Source organism: Peromyscus leucopus, chromosome 9 (assembly GCF_004664715.2).
Source record: "Peromyscus leucopus breed LL Stock chromosome 9, UCI_PerLeu_2.1, whole genome shotgun sequence".
NCBI classification, from domain to species: domain Eukaryota; kingdom Metazoa; phylum Chordata; class Mammalia; order Rodentia; family Cricetidae; genus Peromyscus; species Peromyscus leucopus.
Window position 1 is genome coordinate 5,980,982 of NC_051070.1, and position 21,855 is coordinate 6,002,836.

At 45.0% G+C, this 21,855-nt stretch overlaps 1 protein-coding gene across 1 annotated transcript in view; it reads left to right on the forward strand.

The window, feature by feature from the left end:
* Abcc4 (ATP binding cassette subfamily C member 4) overlaps positions 1–21,855 on the forward strand; it is a 227,867-nt gene that overhangs the window by 94,842 nt on the left and 111,170 nt on the right. The window contains exons 14-19 of the mRNA XM_028868209.2: positions 5,424–5,520; positions 10,288–10,497; positions 11,551–11,691; positions 12,000–12,037; positions 12,769–12,863; positions 14,675–14,821. Coding sequence (XP_028724042.1) covers positions 5,424–5,520; positions 10,288–10,497; positions 11,551–11,691; positions 12,000–12,037; positions 12,769–12,863; positions 14,675–14,821 — 728 coding nt within the window. The remainder of the gene's footprint in view (positions 1–5,423; positions 5,521–10,287; positions 10,498–11,550; positions 11,692–11,999; positions 12,038–12,768; positions 12,864–14,674; positions 14,822–21,855) is intronic.

Genomic DNA, 21,855 nt, shown 5'->3' on the forward strand with positions numbered 1-21,855 from the left:
GTGAATGAATTACTCTTCTGTTTGCCATTAACAGTTCCATTTCAATCATGGATATACATCCAAGGTTATTAAGGTTTGTGAGTTTTACAACTATATGTTGCAAACATTGAAAATGGAAGGCTCGGGACTCCAGACTGATGCCAATCTGAGTTAGCTGTGGATTCTGCATTTTAGAAAGTCTCAACCTTACAGATGCCTGTCCCTTTCGTGATCTGTTCGGGGCTGTTCTAATTAGATCTCCCACGCTGCTGCCCACCTCATCGTCTTAGTGTATGTGGGCTACTGTGACAAAATGCTTTAGCTGGGTGGCTTGTAAACAACAGAAATGTATCTCTCATAGCTGTGGAGGCTGGAAGCCTGAGACGACGTGCTAGCAGATTTGATCTCTCACGAGGACTTGCTGATTCACAGACCCATGTCTTCTTGCTTTGCCTTAATTGACGGAGGTGGTACCGTCCACTGATCGGTTCTCTTTTATGAGGAACAACCCCAGTCCTGTCCATGGTGGCAGAGTCCCACGAAACAGCCCCACCTCTTCCTACCATCACCCTGGTGATTAAGTTTCAGCGGATGAACGTGTGGAGAGACCAAGGCCCTCAACATCCTGCAGTGACTCACCATCTTGGCTTCCGTTGTTCACACCTTCTCGCCACTGGGATGCAGTTCCAGGTGCTGGAGAGGAGGACGTTGTTCTCTGCCCTCTGCCCCACTGCCGTTCTTCACGTAAACTAGAGTCCAGCGATCTAACACGCCAGCCTACCCCACATGGTGGGGGATGTGCGCCTTTTTTACACCTGCCTACGTTAGTGCCATCCTTCCCAGCCTGGCGACTGTCCGTCAGGAGGGAGGAAGGAGACAGGCTGACATACCTGCCTGTAGCAGGAATCTTAAAAGTTCTTATTAATAAAATCAAACCTGAGGCGAGTTATTGGCGTCAATGCTGGTAGATCAGAGAAACAGAACAAGCCACAGCTATCTCACCTCGCTGGATCCTCAGCTGGTCTTGTCTCCTCAGACTGGAAGCTTCTGTGTCCTCATCCCGAATGGGTCTCAGCTGAACTGCTGCTCAAAAGCCTGAAGCTTAACCAGGCCACATGTTTAACCAGCCAAATGCTTAACCAGCCAAAAGCTTCTAGTTTCTGGTCCTCACGCCTTATATATCTTTCTGCTTTCTACCACCACGCCCTGGGATTAGAGGCTGGCTTTCTGGAATTAAAGGCGTGTGTCACCATGCTTGGCTATTTCCAATGTGGCCTTGAACTCACAGAGATCCAGAGGGATTTCTGTCTCTGGAATGCTAGGATTAAAGGTGTGAGTGCCACTATTTTCTAGCCTTTGTATCTAGTGGCTGTCTGTTCTCTGACCCCAGATAAATTTATTAGAGTACACAATATTTTGGGGAACACAATACCACCACACCTGCCTTTCTCTCTTGCACCTCCGGGGAAGCACTGTGGGTTTTTCTAATTGTGTCTGGTAGCTAAATGCTCATAGTCCGTGACCCATAGCACTTAATGTGGGGTTCTGTGTTAATTGTTCCTGAAGTCCACACTGGACGGAGTACGTGGAAGTACCCCAGAGCCATGGCACCCCGCCGGAGCCACGGCACCCCGCCGGAGCCACGGCACCCCGCTGTGTCACCACTGTCACCTCCTGGCAGAGAGGCCTTCTCCTCCCACACCGTCTAAAATAGCAACTTTCACCTTGCTTTTTCCTGTAGCTCACATCATGACCCCCACGGTGCATTTTCCATATTTATGGTGTCTCCTCTGCATAAGCCAGGGTGTTGGTGCTTTACTTGGCCAGTGGGTGTCTTCTCAGCACCCAGTGCCTGGCACTCTGCATATCAACTGAGTGAATCCAAGCACTTATTGGCTCTGTCCCTGAAGCCTCCACTGTGGTGTGTGTGGCTGCAGTGGTTTGGTGAGCTCTTTGTGGTTCTTGTATGAGATCAGAATTAAACGGTGAATCCATCCACATCGATATGACACAGGAAGGCCCAGAGGTGTGTGTGTGTCTGCATAGTTTTAATAGCTTGAGAGGTGGAGGCAGGAGAATTGAGTTTAGTATTTTGGGGCCTATCTGGGCAATATGCCCAAGGCCATGTCTCTCATTATTCATATATATACTTATTGGTGAAATTATTAAGGCCCCTCCATGTAGTTAAAAGGGAGATTTATTTAGTGGCATAAATTACAAATGAAGGGATAGGTAGGTTTACAGGGTCTAGGAAAGGCGTGGTGTAGTCCAGCGGTGATCTCTGGAGAACTCTGCTCAGTCTACCCCCAGCGTCCAGGGTCCAGGAACCAAGAGAGCCTGCATATCCGAATCTCAGGTCTTCAGGGTCCTCTCTTGGCCCCGCCTCGTAGGCGTGACAGTTAACAAAGCCTCAATGGGGGTTGATCAAGGTTGGAATGGCTACCCACTACATATACTGACTTAGAAAGTTTTACTTTTTAAAAATTTAATGACTATTTCCCTAGACATTTTGGGGGGAAAAACTACCTAATTTAGGGAAAACATAACACCATCAATTAGAAAATTATTCTAAGTTTTTAGTTATCTTGTTTGTGATGGAAGTTGTTGGGAAGAAAGCAGTTGAAGCCTCTGGCTCGGGCCCTGTGGGTGTAATAGCCCCAGGACTGGATGTCGACCTCTGGAAGTGGTCGGATAAAGGGGTAAAGGCTCTGATAGAAGGAACAGTTCAGCCGAAGGCTTGAGCGCTGCGCCCAAGGAAGGATTTGGCACGTTGAGAGATGTAGGTAAGAACTAAGCCACATTAAGACATGCCCAAGGGGGAAATTAACCTTCGTTGAAAACATGAAGGGATAGTTTCTACATGTAGAGTTTGGGGGTCTTGGTTCTGATAAATAGGCCAGTTCTAAAAGCACCCTTAGTTTTCGGTCCCAATTGGAAGCGAATGGCTAGGGAAGGGTGGAGGGTGGAGCTGACGTTTTCTGAGCATCTGTGGTTCTGTTCTGGACCTTTCCCCATCTCTGTCTCTGTCTTTCAAATAAATAGCTTTAACCTCTTCATTATTTATAATTTTTGATGTTTTAAAAATTAAAATATAATTATGTCATTTCCTCATTCCCTTTCTTCCCTCCAACTCCCTTGTGTCCCTGTCCCTCTTAAAATCATGGCTTTTTTCTTTCATTGTCGTTGTAACGCCACACACACACACACACACACACACACACACATACACACATACACATACACACACACACGCCTAAGTATATAAACACAACCTGCTCACTCTGTATAATGTTGCACAAGTGATTGTGAGGTACCCATAAGCCTTAGTTGAAACATTTACACCACAACTTCTACATCTACAAGTTCAGGGAACATCACTGAAAAGTGGGAGGAAAAACTGTCAGAACCAGAGGAACTGAAGTTTGCTGTGAGATCACATCTAGAAAGGTCAGAAGCTACACCCGTTAATTCTCACTAACATTGTACAAGGATGACAGCAGTAGACGTTCTACTGTGCACGTCTACTACATGGACGTCGTACTTCGGAATGCTGAGAGCTTCAGAAATCGTCCTCCCCAGGGAAGAGCACAGCAGTCGGTGATCCAGTACCAAAGGGGCAGCCCTGAAAGCACACGTACAAGTGACATTAAACAGACTGAGCAGGTCATGTTTATATATTTAGGTATCTGTGTGTGTATCCATTTCTGACTTCACTAGCCCTGGGTAGCTAGTTGACTAGGGTCCAGTACTAAGCTCCTTCAGTTCAATTAGAGAGCTGTTGGTTACTGCTATAGTAGTTAGTGCTTCTGTTACACCCTTAGGTCGTCATACCATGCTGGTCATGGTTGTGTTGTAGGGGTAGTAGCTGGTAGGACCACTGTTCCCCTTCTTTGGAAGTTTGTGTAGCACCTTCTGATACTACGAAAGCTAGTCCTCAGGGAGAAGTAGCCTTATTTTTGAGATCAGGAAACTAAGGCTCCATGAGGTTTAGTAAGTAGCTAAGTAAGGGTAGACAGGGATTTGAAGAGCTTGAGTCCATGTCTTCCCATGACAACCTCATTCTGACAGCCTGGCTCTGCCAGCTTATGACCTACAGTCCTGCCAGTTGCTCTGTGTGAGGACTTGGGAACCCAGAGTGTATGCAGAGCTCCATGTGTGACAGCCCCTAGCCAGCCTCCCCTTATCTAAGCATACACTAAGGCTGAGTTCTCCTGGGTCTGCTATGAGAATGTGGGTGCACCAGGAAGGGAGCCGTCTAAACCTCAAAGGTTGTATGAGGTCATTGACTTCTTCCCTTTTAAGTTTTGGAAATGTTTAATTCTAAAAGAACAATATTTGCTGGAAGCATGGGGGTGTAGGATTGCTGTGGGGACCAGTTATGGCCTCCTTATTCACTTTTCTACCCACTGTTATTTAGGAGAAGAGATTGGGATGTGTATGTTGGTAAAGGTGACTGAGGTTCTAAGGCTGTTCATTTACTTGGTTTTTATTCTTATTATTCAGTTTTGTTGTTGTTTTGAGACAGGGTCTCCTATAGCCCAGGCTGGACTCAAACTTGCTATATAGTTGAGGATATCCTTGAACTAAGCCTCCTGTCCCCTCCTCCTTAGGACAAGGATTATAGGCAAACACCACCTCTGGTTCAGGGCTTTGAATACGCTCTGCCCTGCTCCACCAACTGAGTTCTAGCCCCTCAGAGTTTTATTAATGAATGCATATATCACAAGTCATCACCTAAGCAGACGTCTAAGAAAGATACCCACCTTCTTATGTCATATAAGTCTGTTTCCTTAGGACTCCTATATCACAATAAGGTAATTAGAATTTTAATCAAGTCATGCTTTGGAATATTAGTACAGTTCAACTGCTTTTATTACGTATCACACAAGTTTCATTTTTTTGTCATATAATATGTAAGTATGCATAATTGTTAAACTAAGTTTTAGAAGAAAAATTAGCAGCCACAGCCTTTTCTACTGGTGACTTTTCAAAGTTCGCTATAGCAAGGCTCAGGTGCTGCTAGTGGATTTGAATGCTTGGTCCGTATTATTAATTTATATTTGTATTTAATTTTTAAGATTCATTTTTATTATTTCCAGTTATGTCTGCGTGTGTGTGTGTGTGTGTGTGTGTGTGTGTGTGTGTGTGTGTGTGTGTACGAGCACATAAGTCCAGAAGAGGACCTTGGATCCCCTGGAGTTGGAGTTACCGGCTGTCATGAGCTCCACAAAGCGGGCGCTGAGAACCAAACTTGGTTTCTCTACGAGGGCAGTGCCCACCCTTAACTACTGACCCTCCTGTCCAACTGTATTTAATTTGTATTTCCGCCTCTTTTACAGACCATCCTTGCTGTGTTGTCCTTGTCTTGTCATGGCTTGGACTCTCATTTTGCAGCCGGAGAACCCGCTAACGGGGTTCTCTCCTCTGGTGTTTTCCATCTGCAGGTGCATCTGTCAGACCCTGCACGAGAAGGTCACCATTTTAGTGACTCACCAGCTGCAGTACCTGAAAGCTGCAAGCCACATCCTGATACTAAAAGATGTAAGTTGTTTCCCTTTTAAAAGCAGAGTTGGAGTTTGTTAGAGATTTTAATACAGATTTTAGGCGGCGGTGGCGGTGGCGGCGGCGGTGGCGGCGGGGTTCAGAGAAAGAAGATGCTTGAGAAGAAAGTGAGGTACACTCAAGAGAGTGTGAGCAGCTTAAGTGTCCACTGAACCAGCTAGAACCTCAGGTTCAAAGTGGGGGTTCCCATCAGGCTGCCCTCCGTGGACTTCTTGGGGAGCTGCCTTCCCTCCGCTGGTTTCACATCCATTTCCTAGAGTTGAGATTCACATCTTTGGGGACATCCCAAGGAATTTTAGAAGTATCACTGCGAGGGCTGGGATGTGGCTCCATTGGTCCGGCGTATGCCTGGCATGCACAGAGCCTGTGCCCCGTCCCCCAGCACTCCATAGACTGGATGCGCTGGTGCACACCTGTAGTCTCGAGAGACAGAGGCAGGAGGATCAGAAGTTCAAGGTCATCTTACTGAGAGAGCTCAGGGCCAGATTGGAATACATGAGACCCGCAAGCAAGCAATAGCATCAGAAAACCCACCGGAACACAGAAATGCCACTTACGTTCTAAGCCATAGTCCTCGTACAGAATATAAAATTGCTCCGTCAAATTTACAAGCTGCTCTAGTGAGATTATTCATGAAAATGATGCTATTTTCTTAGACATTTTTGTTTCACAGTAGATAGTTTGGCAATTACAGATATTAAGACCTCCTTCTGCCTATCCTTGGATTGTTATCTATTTGCCTAGAGAGCGTCTTTCATTAACAAAAACAGTGAACGGCTGAGCATCCTCTGCTCAGAGCTGCCGGCCACTGAGACCACTCGATGGTACCCCTGCACAAGTGCTTTGGAGTGAGGCTTCACAACACAGTGACACGCAAGGTGGTCCTTACCATTGTACGGCCTCTGTTCTACCCAGAGTAGGTGTGACGGGGCCCGTGGGACAGTGACATGATGGCCATGGTTTACCTGGAGGAGCGACATCTGAGGCATGTCCTAGAGAAAGAAATCCGTTGTTTTCCATTAATTACAGTGGCTGCCTCTTAAGCAACCTAATCAGCAACCTCAAATCCGCTGCTGGAAAGGCGGCAGCTGGCGGGATTCTGTTCCCTCAGGCACTGGCTCTCTCAAGGCCTCTAAGGCAAACTTTATCTAGATCTCTACCCTTCTATGGAATTCAAGATTCAAAGGTTGAGGTGGAAGAGGCTGAATAGCAAGTAGCTAACTTCCTGTCCTGGCTCCGGTTTCCCAAGAGACCGGCACCCTTCTGCTCAGCCCCCACTTCAGAACCCTTGCTACACCTGTCTCCTCCCTACCACTTCCTGTCAGCTAGTTGCTGACTCAGCCTCCTGACTGCAGGTTAATTTTATTTAGTCAAACAAATGTAACACGTCTTTGCATCATTAAACAAATATTTCACAGCATAAACTCATGTAGCCCACCTTAAAATAATATTCTACAACAGAAATCACCTGGTATGTGTGGAGGAACAGCATGGAGCCTACCTGGTTGTGCTGAGTGAGCTGGGGACTCGGAGGGAGATGGCATCAGAACACAGGACACTGGCCTTGGACTGAGAGGGCCACTGTTGTTTGATTCATGGAGGGGAGGGAATAGTCTCATCTGTGACTTTTACACCCCTGCCCCCATGCTGCCGCCATTGGGATAATCTGGGGCTGTAGCAGAGGCAATTAGAACTCAGTCGTCTAGTTCAGCAGGCAGAGGGATGTGTTTGGGTCAGCGAGTCGGTTTTCTAGGGCTCAGTATTGGGAGCTAGGATATGCTAGGAAGTTGCTGTGTGTTTGGGCGGGCGGCTGCTGCTCTGTTATGCCCCCCCCCGGGGGGGGACTGAGCTGTCTCGGGAAGCTCTGGGGGGCGGGAAGCTCTGGACGTCCTCCCTTCCTTACCTCTTTTGGGCTCTGGCCTCCGGCAGCCCTTGGCCGTCCTTGGCTCGAAGCCGCAGTGTTCGGAGTCTGTCTCTGTGCTGACAGGTGTGGCCAGCGTTTGTCCGGCTTTTTTCTCTTTGCTCCATCCTGCTCTGGTGTGACCTCGTTTGATGATGTCTGCAAAGATCCTGTTTCTCAATAAAGTCCCGTTCATTACCAAATTTCGGAACTAGAGCGTCTTGAGGCACCGCTTAACCTGTGACAAGCTGTGACAGACCTTATCATCTTATTGAGGTCAAACCTTATTAACCTTATTGAGATCGAAATTAGCAAGCGATTTTCAGGGCTCCTGGTGGATCCCCCTTGGTGTGTTTGCATAGGTGACTTGGTGCCCATCTTTTGCAGTGGGGAGCTCTGAGTCAAATTCTTCGTCATAGACAGAAAACAACCCTGGAGCACCTCCGTGTGTTCTCACTTCCATCTGCTTTATTCAGAGTTGAGTTGACCACAGTGAAACCCCTAAGACGGGTCACTTGATTTTTTTTTTCTGTTTTATAAAAAATAGATTTTTTTCCTTGTACAGTATTTCCTTATTACAGTTTCTCCTCCTTTTGTGCCTCCCAGTTCCTCATTACCTCCTCTCCCATCTGGATCCACTCCCTTTTTGTCTCTCCTTAGAAAACAACAGGCTTCTAAGAGATACCATCCAAACATAAACACAATAAAATATAATAAGATGAGACAAAACCCAAGTTGGACAAGGCAAATCAAGAGGAGGAAAAGAGCTTAAGAGTAGACACAAGGATCAGAGACCCACTTGTTCTCATACTCAGGAGTCCCATGAAAACACCAAACTGCAAGCTGTAATCTGTGCGCGGAGGACCTGGTGCAGACCCGTGCAGGCCTGTGCCCGCCGCTTCGTCTCTGAGCTCATCTGCGCCCTGCCTAGTTGATTCAGAGCTTGTCCCCCTGGTGTCCCCTCCCTCCCCTCTGGCTCTTACACCCTTCCCATCTCCTCTTCTGCAGGGTTCCCTGGGCTCTAAGGGGAGGGATCTGATGGAGAAGACAGGGCACTTTGTAAGGAGAGAGGGTCCAGGACAGTGTCTTCACAGGCTCCCTCCTGAAAGGCCCTTCCTTCCGGCTGCAGCTCTGGGGGAGGGCACAAGGAGGAGCTCACGCACTGAGAAACACAGCACAGAGAGACTGTGGCGCACAGGCCCTTCTGGGCTTAGGGCTTCCTACCAGGCCCCACCTCCCAGAGGTTCCAGAACCTCCCAGTAGTACTACCCCAAGGACCAAGCCTTTCGTCACACAGTGGGGAACACAAATAATAAAGCCGTGTCCAAATCGTAGGATCCTTCTGCAATCTCTTGGCCAAAGATGGAAATGGCAAATGAATGTTAGCTAGAGTTCTTAATATTTATGTGCAATTATTCTCAGAGAGATAGATTACGTATTATTATGATGATAGTAGAGTGCCTGCAAACATCCTCTAGTGCCTCCTTGATACTTACTGTGGCTACCAAAGAGGCGAGGGAGCTGTCAATCAAAGTTCCATGGAATAAATTCTCACCACAAAGAAGATTATATAAGGCAGGGTGACTATTCCCTTAGCAACAACTTCGTGTGTCAGCTGTCTCCTGTGCCCCTGGGAATAGGAGCTCAGATCCCTCAAGCTGGAAAACAATTAATTTCCTGTGCAGAGAGCTGAATGTTCTGCCTGCAGAGTCAGTAGGTATAGAATAGTTTTGCCACCTGTCTCCACGTGGCGAGCTTTTGCGAGCCTGCCTCCTGCATATCGTGAGTTTTATTTTTAGTACACAATTCATTCGCCCACTAGCGGGGACCCTGGAGAAACTGAGACCTTCTCTTAGTATTAGTCTGACCCTCTCTAAGAACAGAGAGGGTGGCTGCCCCTGTGGGCCCCTCTCTGAATTCTTAAAGCTTGTCTTCTTAGGAAACGCCCCCTGTTGTCTTACAGAGAGGAAGGGCGTGATTGCATTTAGCAAGTGTGGAAATCAAATCTTAGCTCCTAAGTGCAACAAGACACAGTGTTTCTGGAATAATTTTCTAATCCTTACGTTACCGGGCTATGAAAAGCCCAAAGATACTGAGATTTTCCTCAGTGGACCATCTTGATTGGGGTACGGGGTGGGGAGGACAGGGGTAGGTGGGGTCCAGGCCATTTCCTCTAACCTGACCGGTCCTCACTTCAGAGCTATTTCCCTTGGATTCAGTGCCCCAGGACTTGGCCCAATATAATTGTGGTTTTAGATAAGTCATTTGGGGTCACTTCATGGGGTAAAAACATTGTGAAGATATTTGTACATCATTTCCTTTAACTTTGGGCGGCAAGAAAACACACGATTATAGATGTCTTGTGGAATGTTGAGTCTTCAGTAAGGATCTTGAGTTTGAGGGGAAGTTTTAGTCTAAGACTCTGAAGTTCACACATGTCTTGCCCCAGAGCGGGCAGGTGGCCAGTTAAGGCTGGTGAGTGTGTCCTATCTTGGTGGAAATGGTCGTATCTCCCTGTCAATCAAATTTCCCACTGCGTGAGTCACCTCTGTTTCTATGTTCTCATGAGAGACCCTGTGGACTCTCCCATCATCTACACTTTTTGCTTCCTTCAATGCCCGTGGCTTTTGGGTCGTAAGGCACAATGACATGTTGGATTTATATTGCCAAGCACCTAGAAACTGGCAGAAAACAGGATTCTCACTTAGGAGGCAAGCTGAGTTACTTCCTATTTGTCAACCAGGATTCCAGACCCACGAGCAACTGTAACTCAAGTCCAGTTGACTGCGGTTTAGTTAGATGTTATTAACTGCAAATGTCTCTCTCTGAAATTCCTTTTGTTTTAGGGTCAAATCGTGCAGAAGGGGACATACACCGAGTTTCTGAAATCTGGCGTAGATTTTGGTTCCCTTTTAAAGAAGGAGAGTGAGGAGGCAGAACATTCCTCAGCGTCAGGAACTCCAACACTCAGGAAACGAACCTTCTCCGAGTCCTCAATTTGGTCCCAGCAATCGTCCAGACCCTCTTTGAAAGATGGGGCTCCAGAGGGCCAAGACGTGAGTTCGTCTTGTGTTGTGTGTTCTTTTGCTCTTGCAGACATGGTGACTCTCTGAGTCACTCTGTTGGTGGCGGTTCCATTTGTCTTAACGTTGAGCCTGTTCTAAGGTGTAATGCGATGTTGGCAGTGTTAAAATAGAGTTAAGTGGAGAACCCTGACTGTGGCTCTCTCCTGGGTGTGGCTGGAGACTCACAGACATCCCTAGTGGCTCTGCTTCTAGAAGTTCCAAAGGTCTGTGTATCTCACAGATGACTGAAGTCTAGAATGTACCATATGTGCAAATAGCCTATGTACTTCTGTATATTTTAAGCCATCTCTAGATTACTTGTAATTCCCAGTACAATATAAATGCTGTATAAACACTTGATATATGGTATTACTAGGGAATAGCGAGGGGAAAAAAGTGTCCATACATGTTCAGTACAGATGACGATTTTCCCCTCTGAATGTTTTCAATTTGCAATTGTGGGACTCGAGCATGCTAGGTCTGAATATAGTCTTTGCTGTCCAAACCCTCATTCCCCAAATCTAGGAGCCTGAACAAGTCTGATATAAATGGATATGCTCTCCTCCCTCCAGTGTGGAGGTATCTGCTCAGTTACTGTCTTTGGCTAGCAGCAGCGTGAGCCATCTGGTTATTCTTGGTGTTTTTTGTGCTGCAGTTGAATTCGGAGCCTTGCATGTGCTAAGCATGCCCCCGACACAGACCTGCGCTTCCACCTCTGCTGTGTCCTTTCCCATTGATGAGTGATACTTCAGTTCTCATCATTCTGTGATTGCTTTGCATTTGGGTGTAGGCATGTGCTGGAAATCATGCCGCTGTGTTCCACGCAAAGCCCCACCACCACGAGCAAACGTTCCCAGAAGCGAGGGGGCTGGGTCCAGGGTAGATACTCTGATGGACTGGATAGATATTTGCAAGGAAGAATTACCATTTCTGATTCCTACCAGCAACCAGTCATTTGCCTGTTTCCCCGGAGTTTTGTCAACCATCTGTGTCTGAAGACTTTTTGTGTCACTGTTTTGCTTACCAACACCTTCCCCTCCACAGACAGAAAATGCACAGGCAGCGCAGCCAGAGGAGAGCCGTTCCGAAGGGAAGGTGGGCTTCAAGGCCTACAAGAACTACTTCACTGCTGGTGCATCTTGGTTTTTCATCATTTTCCTTATTCTGCTCAACATGGCAGCTCAGGTACATAATGACGTCTGTGCCCTCCATGTGACCTTCACACACATACACTTTTGCATGATTGATGCATTGTGCCATTCACTCAGGATTGGCACTGAGGTGTGCCGTCTGGTGGGGAGCAACGTAAGTGACGACTGGGGTTGAAAATGTAGAGCGGGGTTACCTTAACCATGACATCTTGTCTGGGAAGCAGGGTTTGGCATAGACTCAAGCCAGCCGGGACCACGTAGTGCTCTGTACTCCACATCTTAGTAATTTTGAGTTTCAGACTTGGAAGTCATGCCAACGTTGCATTTTACTTCCCTCTGCAGGTTTTCTATGTTCTTCAGGACTGGTGGCTTTCCTACTGGTGAGTTGTTCTGGTCTGAATTAAAGGCCATAAGATCCATAGGTGGCTTCATTTTCCTATAGGTTTTAGAGAGAGGTGGGTTTCTTGGGCCTTCCATTCTAACCTTAGTCGCCTGAAGAGAAAGAGTGCAGTGTTGCTGGTGAAGTGTGACCTGCAGTGGTCTTTACCCACCTCTGGTCATCAGCTGTATGGTGAGAACTGAATGTCAAGATCCAAACTGGTTTGTTTTTGTTTTTTGGCTTTTCAAGACAGGGTTTTTCTGTGTAGTCCTGGCTATCCTGGAACTCACTCCGTAGATCAGACTGACCTCAAACTCACAGAGATCTGCCTGCCTCGGCCTCTTGAGTGCTGGGATTAAAGGCATGCACCACCACTGCCTGGCATTGAATTTTATTTTATGTATATGAGTGTTTTGCTTGCATATATATCCAAGTACCATGTGTGAGCCTGGTGGCTACAGAGGCCAGAAGAGGGCATCAGGTCCCTGGAACCAGAATTATAAACAATTGTGATCTGCCATATGGGTGCTGAGAATTGAATCTAGATCCTCTGGAAGAACAGCCAGTGCTCTTAACCACTGACCAATCTCTCCAGCCCAGTTCAAACTGAATTTTAAAAGGCGGATAGACAAAGGATTGTGTGAGCTGAGAATCATTTTCTAGCACAAGGCATTTCTCTCAAACTGAGGTTTCTTTTGTTTTATGTTTACCTAATACTTTTTCCTTCCATAGGGCGAACAAGCAAGGTGCTCTGAACAACACCAAAAATGGGGATGGAAATGTCACCGAGACCCTAGATCTTAACTGGTACTTAGGAATTTACGCAGGTAAAGTTTACTCATTGGGTCTATTATGTGAGAGCCTGAGGTGCTTACAATGAGCCTGTGTGAGCTACCAGAGCTCCTAAGAGTAATTCAGTAGCGTCTTAACAGATTAGGAGACTGAGTCGCATTTACTCTGTGAATTAATTAGAATAATTATTTTTTTTAATCTACTAGAAGAAAGAGGTTGAATGAAGACTCTTAATTTGCTCTATACTGGATTTTGAAAGTTAAACTAGGATTGAGCATTCAGAAAACCAGCCAGTGGAACTAGGTGGCTATTGTCTCTTCTAATAGGTTGCTTTAGTTAACTCTTATATCATTATATGGATGGGCAGGGGATTAGAAACGGATCCCCACCCTGTGCTTTGAATTGTTCCAATTCTCTATGAATAAGCCCAGGCCTTTATTGAGCTTGGATGGAATTCTCTGGCAGCAAGGTCCCCACATAGAAGCATCATCCCCTCACAGGTATGCAGAGCTCTCTTCAGTACACTGCTCATCTCCTGGGCTTCACTGATCACTGAAGAGGGAGGCTAAGCGGGAGAAACCCAGTGTCTAGGAATTAGGACTCCTTCTCTTTCCTACCTTGAGATCAACAATGTTATCATGTCTCCAACTGTGTGATTAATTTAACATTTGGTTTGCCAGACTAATAGTAACACCACACTCTGTTTTCACAAGACTGCCTGGAATATGTGTAGAATTACATACTTTAAAAAAGAAAATCCTCATCTAAAATTTCAAGTATTCCCACAGGAAATACTCAAGCTTTCCTTGGATAGAATGCATTATCTGTTAGAACCCACTCACCAAGACTTGGTACTTATTTTGTTGATCTCTTGTTAAGAAACCTTAGTCCATTGACTGGTGGTCTTTGCAAGACCCAGAGGGAAACAGGTCCATTATCTATTCAGGTAGGCTGGGAGACTAAGAAATAATACCTGTGTCTAGAGTTTTAGAATTTAAGCCGCTTTCAGAGGTTAGATGATAACACTGTGTTGTTACAAGGCAAAATGTTTACCACATCAGTTCTTCCTGGTTTGGGTAGCAGTGTGAGCTAAAAGCTACTAAATACAAGGGGAACAGAGGTTAGGGATGTAGCTCAGTGAGAGAATGCTTGCCTCATGTATGTAGAGATGTTCCATCCCCACAACACACCGCACACCCTCACCACACACATACCTGTGCAGAGCGGTTAGCCAAGCAGGCCTTAGTCAAACATACAGTTTAAATGGTGCTCATTTAAAATCATTATGTTTATATAAGACACATGGTGATTAGTTGCCTATTTAACTATCTTATGTTAAAACATGATTTATATTTTCTCACAATTCAACCACTTAAGTTTTTCCATGTACAACTTAATGTGGTATTTTCAAATTCTTTAAAGCTACTTGGGCATTGACTACAAGGAAAAGGTAAATCTTTTCCCTGTTAGAGTCACATGTTGTTATCAAAACCCACTGCAGTGTCAGGTTATGGGACTCATAAATAATCGTTGGGATATGGAGACAGAAAGGACACCTTTCCTATGATTGTCTTTCTTCAGAGTTTTTACTAGAACATGCAATTTATTTATGAAAGCCTGCTGTTTATACTTTATCCACCCTCTGCCCACATGTATATTTTCCATTCAGTGAGAAAAAAATTTTAATTTTTGTCAGTCTATCGTATAAATACATCCTACTTATGTAGGACCTAGATGTTTATGTAATAAAATAAATAATATCTTTATAGACTCTCTAATCTACTGTGGCATTATTGAAGATAATGTAAAGATCCTGTTTTCTCTGGATGATTTTTCTTTATTTCAGGTTTAACTGCCATTACAGTCCTTTTTGGCATAGCAAGATCCCTACTGGTTTTCTATGTTCTTGTGAATGCTTCCCAAACTTTGCACAACAGGATGTTTGAATCAATCCTGAAAGCTCCAGTATTGTTCTTCGATAGAAATCCAATCGGTGAGTCAGATGCGGAGTTCCCCAGTACGTGTGTCCTGTTAATGCATTGAAGAGCTGATGACATCTCTTTCTCTGAAAGGGGAGGTGATACTGAGAGAAAATCACTCTGCAAATGTTTGTTTTCTACAGTAAGCTTCCCCGATATTTCCCTCCCACAGTAGGAAATCTAAATTATCAATTACACAGTTATCTCAATGTGTATAGGTGTGTAACGACACATCTACACTCAGTTACATAGTGATCTCAGTGTGTATAGGTGTGTAACAACACATCTACACTCAGTTACATAGTGATCTCAGTGTGTATAGGTGTGTAACGACACATCTACACTCAGTTACAGTTATCTCAGTGTGTATAGGTGTGTAACATCACATCTACACTCAGATGGCCGAGATTGTTGTCATGTGGCTCCCAGAGCTCCCTGCACACCTTGCAGGCAGGTAGAATGTAGTTGTGCAGTTGGTCAGACACCCCCTGTGTTCACAGTGCTGGCCCGTACCACCTTCTGAAGGGTCTCATTAGGAGGAACCTTCTCTGAGCAGGAAATGAGGGGTTGTGCAATTGCTTCTTTTCTTGGGAGGATCATTCATTTCTTGAAGTCTGAGGACTTGACTATGAGGTTGACGTGACTGGTATCAAAGATGTATCTAAAGCCCCCCAAATGTGATCATCCCCAGTATTCTATCTCACTTATTATAATATAATATAAATATATTATTTATTTAGTATTTTGAGATAGTGTCTTGCTACTGTAGCCCTGGCTGGACTGGAAGTCACTGTGTAGAGTAGGCTAACCCTGAACTGGTGATGATAGCTCTCTTGCCTCTTCTCACAAGTGCTGAGATTCTGCACCATTACATCCCATTTAACTCTGTTTTTAAAACAAACAAAAACAACCACAAAAACCCCAGTTTCCTTCTTTGTCATTTGTTGTGACCCTCTTAACTCTGTGGACTTTGGTTGTATGACAGTCTTTGTGCTGAAGAGAGAGATTCCTTTACTCAGTGCCTTTGCATGAATGGATGGAGGCCCCACTTTGGGTCCTCTGACCCACTTTGCTTCTGCAGGTACCTCCTTGGGCTGAATTCCTAGGAAGTGTTAGTCATCACCACAGACTGGTCATCTGGGGGTCAGTGGTGAGGCCTGGGGCACCTTTGTTTATGCAGGTGATAATTAATGGGACCTATTGTGGAGGAATGTGACCTGGGGGGGAGCACAGAGGACCGGCTGGCCATTAAATACCTGCTGGACCTAGAGCAAAGCATTTAGATAGTATCAGATGAACAATTTTTAAAGTAGGATGTGTTGGTTAAAAGTGTGGACCCTGGCGCCAGTGGCCATCTCGACACTAGCTCCGTGTGAGAATCCTGGTTATAGCTGTGATGATGTTCATACGCCAGTTACTTAATCTCTCTGTGCCTTGACATTCATCTGTGTGAAGTGGGGACAATATTCATACCCATCTTATTAGGAACTGAGATTTAAGCGGGTGAATGATTTTCAGTGCTTGGAGTGGTACCTTAGCCTCCCATCAGTTCCCAAAAAGAAGATGAGTGACAGGGACAGGAGCCCTGGAGTTCAGTTCAGTCCTGTAGGATGGAAATACCAATTCTGAACTTCTCTGTTCCACATGATTGGCGTGAGGGTTAAACAATACCGTTCTGGAGGGCATCGCATATGCATTAACCCCACAGATGCTCTCTAGTCTGGGCAGGAGGTGGAGCCCAAAGAATGATGAGCCACACATGCCCATGCGGTCAGGCTGGAGCTGCGCGCAGAAGGGAGCTGGCGGATTTGGTGCTCTGAGCATCGTAGCTGCTCAGCTGGTTAAGTGCATGGACACCTGGGACGTTTGCAGGCTGTGTTCTGCTCCCAGGCTCTGCTCCCTGTCCTGCTCACCAGGCTCTTCATGTTCCAGACCATAAGCTGTTCCTGGTACTGTTGTCTATTGAGGGATTTAGGGCCCGGTCGGTCTAAGTCTTGGGTAACTACTTCCATCAAGCCAGAGACATCCCCTTCTTCTCCCTGCCTTATCTATTAGCAGGACTTCCTTCCTCCAGGGAAAACAGAGCCCAAATAAACCCCCAAAGATAGACCTCACTGCCATAAATGTCAACACGAGTTATTGACCTTTTTAGTGGAGTACTTGAAACAGAGAAAATTCAAAAACTTTTTAAGATTTCATTTCTCATTTGAACAATATTTTGCACATTTTTCAGTGGTGAAGAGATACATTCAAGTTATGAATTATGCTGTACATAGCCTATAGCATTAGTTGTTTATGTCCTGAAGTGGTTATTGAGCACATAATGTGTACAGAAGCAGCCCTGTTCTGTCACGCCTCCTCAGTTACACAGCATGTTTGCTGAGCAATGTAAAGACACAAGAAAAATCTCTTTAAATAATGTTTCCTCAGAGAGCCTTCAGGAGCCCCTTGAGGTCAGCAGGAGTTTCCTGCCATCTCTGCGTCCCTGTACCCTCCCTGATTTTAGAAAGCTTCAGGGACTGGAAGGATTTTTGCCCGCATATGGTAGTATCCAGTAAGCTAGACACAGGCGTAGATTGGTGCAGAGACTTGAGCTGGAGCCCCACAGCTCTGCCGCCCCCTGTGGAGTCCCCTCACCACCGTCCGATGTGTCTCCAGCCCAGCTTGGACCTGAGATCCGACCCCTCCATCCCTTCTCTGGTCGCCGCTTGTGTCAGAATCCCAGAGAACACATCCGACCCTGGAAGTTAAAAGTGTCTTGTTCCTTCTGCATGGGTTTACCTTGCTCTCCACCCAGGAGTGGTACTTCCTGGCCTCTCCCTGGTGCTGATCAGTGGGTGACCTTGGCACTTGTCCAGAAACCCAGGCCTCCCATGGAGGCTGCAACACTGGCCGCAGAGCCTTCATCCCGAGTTCCTGAGTGGCATCTAAAGGACAGAGTGGGACAGACCTCCACAATGCTGTCGTCTCATATGGCCGGTGACCAAAGTCACACCCAAGTCTTAAGATGTGAAGCTACTCTCTTTGTAGAACCCGTGCGCGAGGATGCAGAGTCAGTCACCGCGTGTTTATATAATACGGCCCCGGACTGTTTCCTCATGTTTCATAACCTGATAAATCTTAAGCTCATAGTTAGGATCGATTTCAAACCAAAACAGTCTATGACCTTAGATTGCCAGAACCAGCTTTCCTTCTTCCTCTTCACATCCCCCCTCCCTCTTCTCACCCTTCTTTGTTTTCTGCCCCCGTCTCTCCCGAGGTGGCCTGGTGATGGCAAGTCCACCTGTCACAGGGCCTCATGTCTGAGCTGTGTTCTTCTGCTTTCCGATATTTGAGTTGGCACTCGAGGCGAACGGTGTTTCCAGTCATCTTCTGGTTGACACTCCAGGTGAACGGTGTTTCTAGTCATCTTCTGGTTGGCACTCCAGGTGAACGGTGTTTCCAGTCATCTTCTGGTTGGCACTCCAGGTGAACGGTGTTTCTAGTCATCTTCTTGTTCCCTTTTCATCTCCCTCTTCCTCATCAGTTTATCTCCCAGCTTAGCACTTTGGTTCAAGAAGATCTTAATACACAGGGCCACACAAACTCTGGGTCGAGCGTGTTAACAGACGTAAACATCGGATTTCTCCTGTGATCACAAGCAGGTTCTCCTTGCAGGGAGCCAGGCTACTCTGGATATTGGTCACAAGAGGGCAGCATGAGCTGTAGAATTGCAGGGACTGAGCCCCAGAGCGCTTGCATGGCAAAACCTGGATCTGCTGTTAAAGCTTTCTTGGAAAAATTCTCCTTTTCTAGTTTGTGTCTGTGTACCTCATGAGACTCAACAAAAAACGTTAAAAGGCATTTTCCCCCATTTATATGACCAAAACATCAAGCTGCATTATAGAAATCTTTACGTGCTACTGGAGAACGCCTAGCATTTCAAGGAGGATATTTTGATCCCCATTCAACACTCTCTGAACTAGACTCTGGAATAGGCGGGGACTGTCCCCCTGGCTAGATGGATATTATTTCCTAGAGGGTTAGTTCTGACTGCTGTTTTCCTTCAGGGAGAAGGATGATCACTATGTCTTTACTTCCGTATCATCTGAGTCCACAAAGACCGTTTATCCCATCCAGTCACCCAGCTTTTCCTTTCTCTCTTGGAGACCAGAAGTGGCTGGCTAGTGGCCCTGTCTTCTTGTGTCCAGTTTCGGTCACATTGCGAGTGGCCGGCTGCATTAACTTTCAGACTCCATAGAAATATTTATTTAGCTTTAATTTGACTATTTGCCTGGAAGAAATGGAGCCACTGGTACAGGTAGACACGTTTGTTTCTTTTCTGTAGGAGGTACAGAGTTAGTCTTGGGTGATGGCCAATGTGTTCATTCACATGACAGATTTTTCCCTGCTATGTTCTGTGTGTGCTGGTGTGTACATTCCACAGTGTAAAAAGGTGTATCAGTTTATGTCACCATTTTAGAATTAAGTGTGTGAGAAATAAAATACCGAGAAAGAAGGAAAAGAAGCATACGGACTTCTATTGATTTAAAATATATATTAAATAATACACACACACACACACACACACACACACACACACACACACACACACACACACACACGCACACACACAGGTTCTTTTGATGGAAGTGGCCACTATCACTAATAGCCCTAGACTTTAAGGGAGGCACTCTCGTATCCATCCTAATAAAAAATCTAGAGATTGCATAATGATTAGGACTCACAGCTCAATTGAGTGGGAAATTGGGCTCGTCAGTGACTTCACAAGTATAAACTCTTCAGACCAGGCTGTGGGAGGAGGACTGTCAGTGGTTTACAGTATTGTTCTTTTTCTCCAGTCCGGAGAGGGCGTCCTCAGAATCCAGGGTAAGCTGCTAAAGAACTCAGGCAGACGTGGAAAGAGAGTTTAAAGCAGCACAGTGAGCGTTTCGTACCATCAGAAAGGCTGTCTGGCTGGAGCATTCATCACATCAATTGTCAACATACCTGGCTTTGCCAGAAGGGCAAAAGAAGAAAGTCCTCAATAGAGAAGAAATCTAATTGCAGGATACCTGTCTGTTTATTCAGCTCCAGTGACCACTGGAGTTAGTGCTAAATGCATATTTTAGCAAGTATAATACGGCACTGTCAAAATTACCCTGACAATAATAGGCCTGTTAAATTATAGCTCCATGAGTTCGGAGGTAAAACGGCCCTGCTTAGCAGCGCACATTAATCTGTGCCTGTTCACACAAGTGCTTCTGCTGAGCAGGTAGCATGTTTAAACAAGAAATACTGGTCTTAAAAACCTCTGATTTATGGTAGGTGTTGTTTTGACACAGCATCATTCAGACGATTTACAAGGCAAGGCTTGGTGTTAAAATATCTCACCGGTGTTGCCCTTCGTCACCAACATAAATATTCAGCAATGGCGCTGGAAATTGGTGAGGTGCCCATTCGGGCCAGATCACTCGCTCAGTTTTCTTTCAACTGAGATCTGTTGTGGATATGACTAAAAGAAACAAGGATTTCTCTTCCTTGAGTTCAGACAGGAATGGAGAATAAGAATAGCTGCCGTTCTGACAGCTTTCATGGACTCATCCTGCCTAGATTGGTTTTAATTCTGGCATAAGGCCTACGGGCTTTTCTTTTCTTTCTTTTTTTTAAAACCTTTTCCTTGCTTTGTGCATGTTGTAAAGAATATATTTATATGTACATTAGTTAGTTCAAGAGGCTTTTTCTGTTCAAAGGAAGAAGTTAGTCATCGTCAGAAAAGCTTTGTTGCAAAACAAAAACACACATTACCCCTTTCATTTTTTCCTTGTTTTTAAATAACAAACGTGAGTGAGTACAAAAGGAATTACACAAAAGATTGCATTAATCATAGTGATCCTCAATAGCCACATAAATATTATTTTTTTTCTGGTTTGAATGAAATAGCTAATGGTTTGAAGTAGGTGTGGCAATTAAATCCTGTCAAGTTGTCACATATTAAAAATAATGTTTTTTCACATAACAATGGGCATATGTACTTAAACTCTTATCGGGGTGATATTAAGTGATATTTTATGGGAGTTGCCCATTTACTGCTAATAGCATAATAAAAGCCTTTGTTATGAGTTTAAATAGTTACATAGTTACATATATTTGATTGCTGTTGTTATTTCATCCGTAATCTCTCTAAATGAGATTATTATGGTGCTTTTCTAACAGCTGGCAAATATTACACTGTTTTAATGCACACTTTAAATCTGTTAGAATGTTCCAATTGCTCTTTAGTCATTTTTTTTCTCCATAATAAATTGTACATGGAAATACTGGCAGCTTAGTAACATGCATGTGCACGTATACACACACACACACACACACACACACACACACACACACACACACACAGAGTGAGAGTTGTTCAATAGAATGTTTAAAAGATAAAATTGTTAACTTGTTCAAAATGATGATCATGTATTTCAGAAGATAAAAAGGATGGCATTTCTCTTAATTATTTCAAATTATTTTCCACAAAGGCTTATATTAAATATTACATGCATATTTTTATTTCATCTTTGTCCCCTCTATTATAAATATTATTCTTCATTTTGAAATGAAAAGACTGGGAAAAAAATCTAAATATTTGCATCACTGAGTCACATTTTATCTCACATAAAGTATAATTTTTTTTTTTTGTCTGCTTCTGTCTGGTTTACCATGGTACTTGTCAAGATGATAGTTACCCTTTGCGGCAAATGTGTATTTAGTATCTGAGTATTGTGCTGTCCTTGTGAGTCTGTCTTCTCTGAAGGTAGCGAAGTTCTATGACTATAATGTTAATGTCCTCCACTGTGAGGCATCCAGTGGTTCAGGATCCGTGCTGTTTAAATCCAGCTAACTTAGAGCTAGGTATACGCACCATCCGTGGCTCCTGCCACCCGAGATGCGTGGATGGGTTCCCGATTCAGGGTTTCTCCCCAGTGTCAGTTCCGCAGTCAGAAAGGCCTGGAGCAACAAGTGCGTCACAGAACCCGCCCCAACCTCTTCTTTTGTGCAACATTTCAAGAGAAAATGGAGT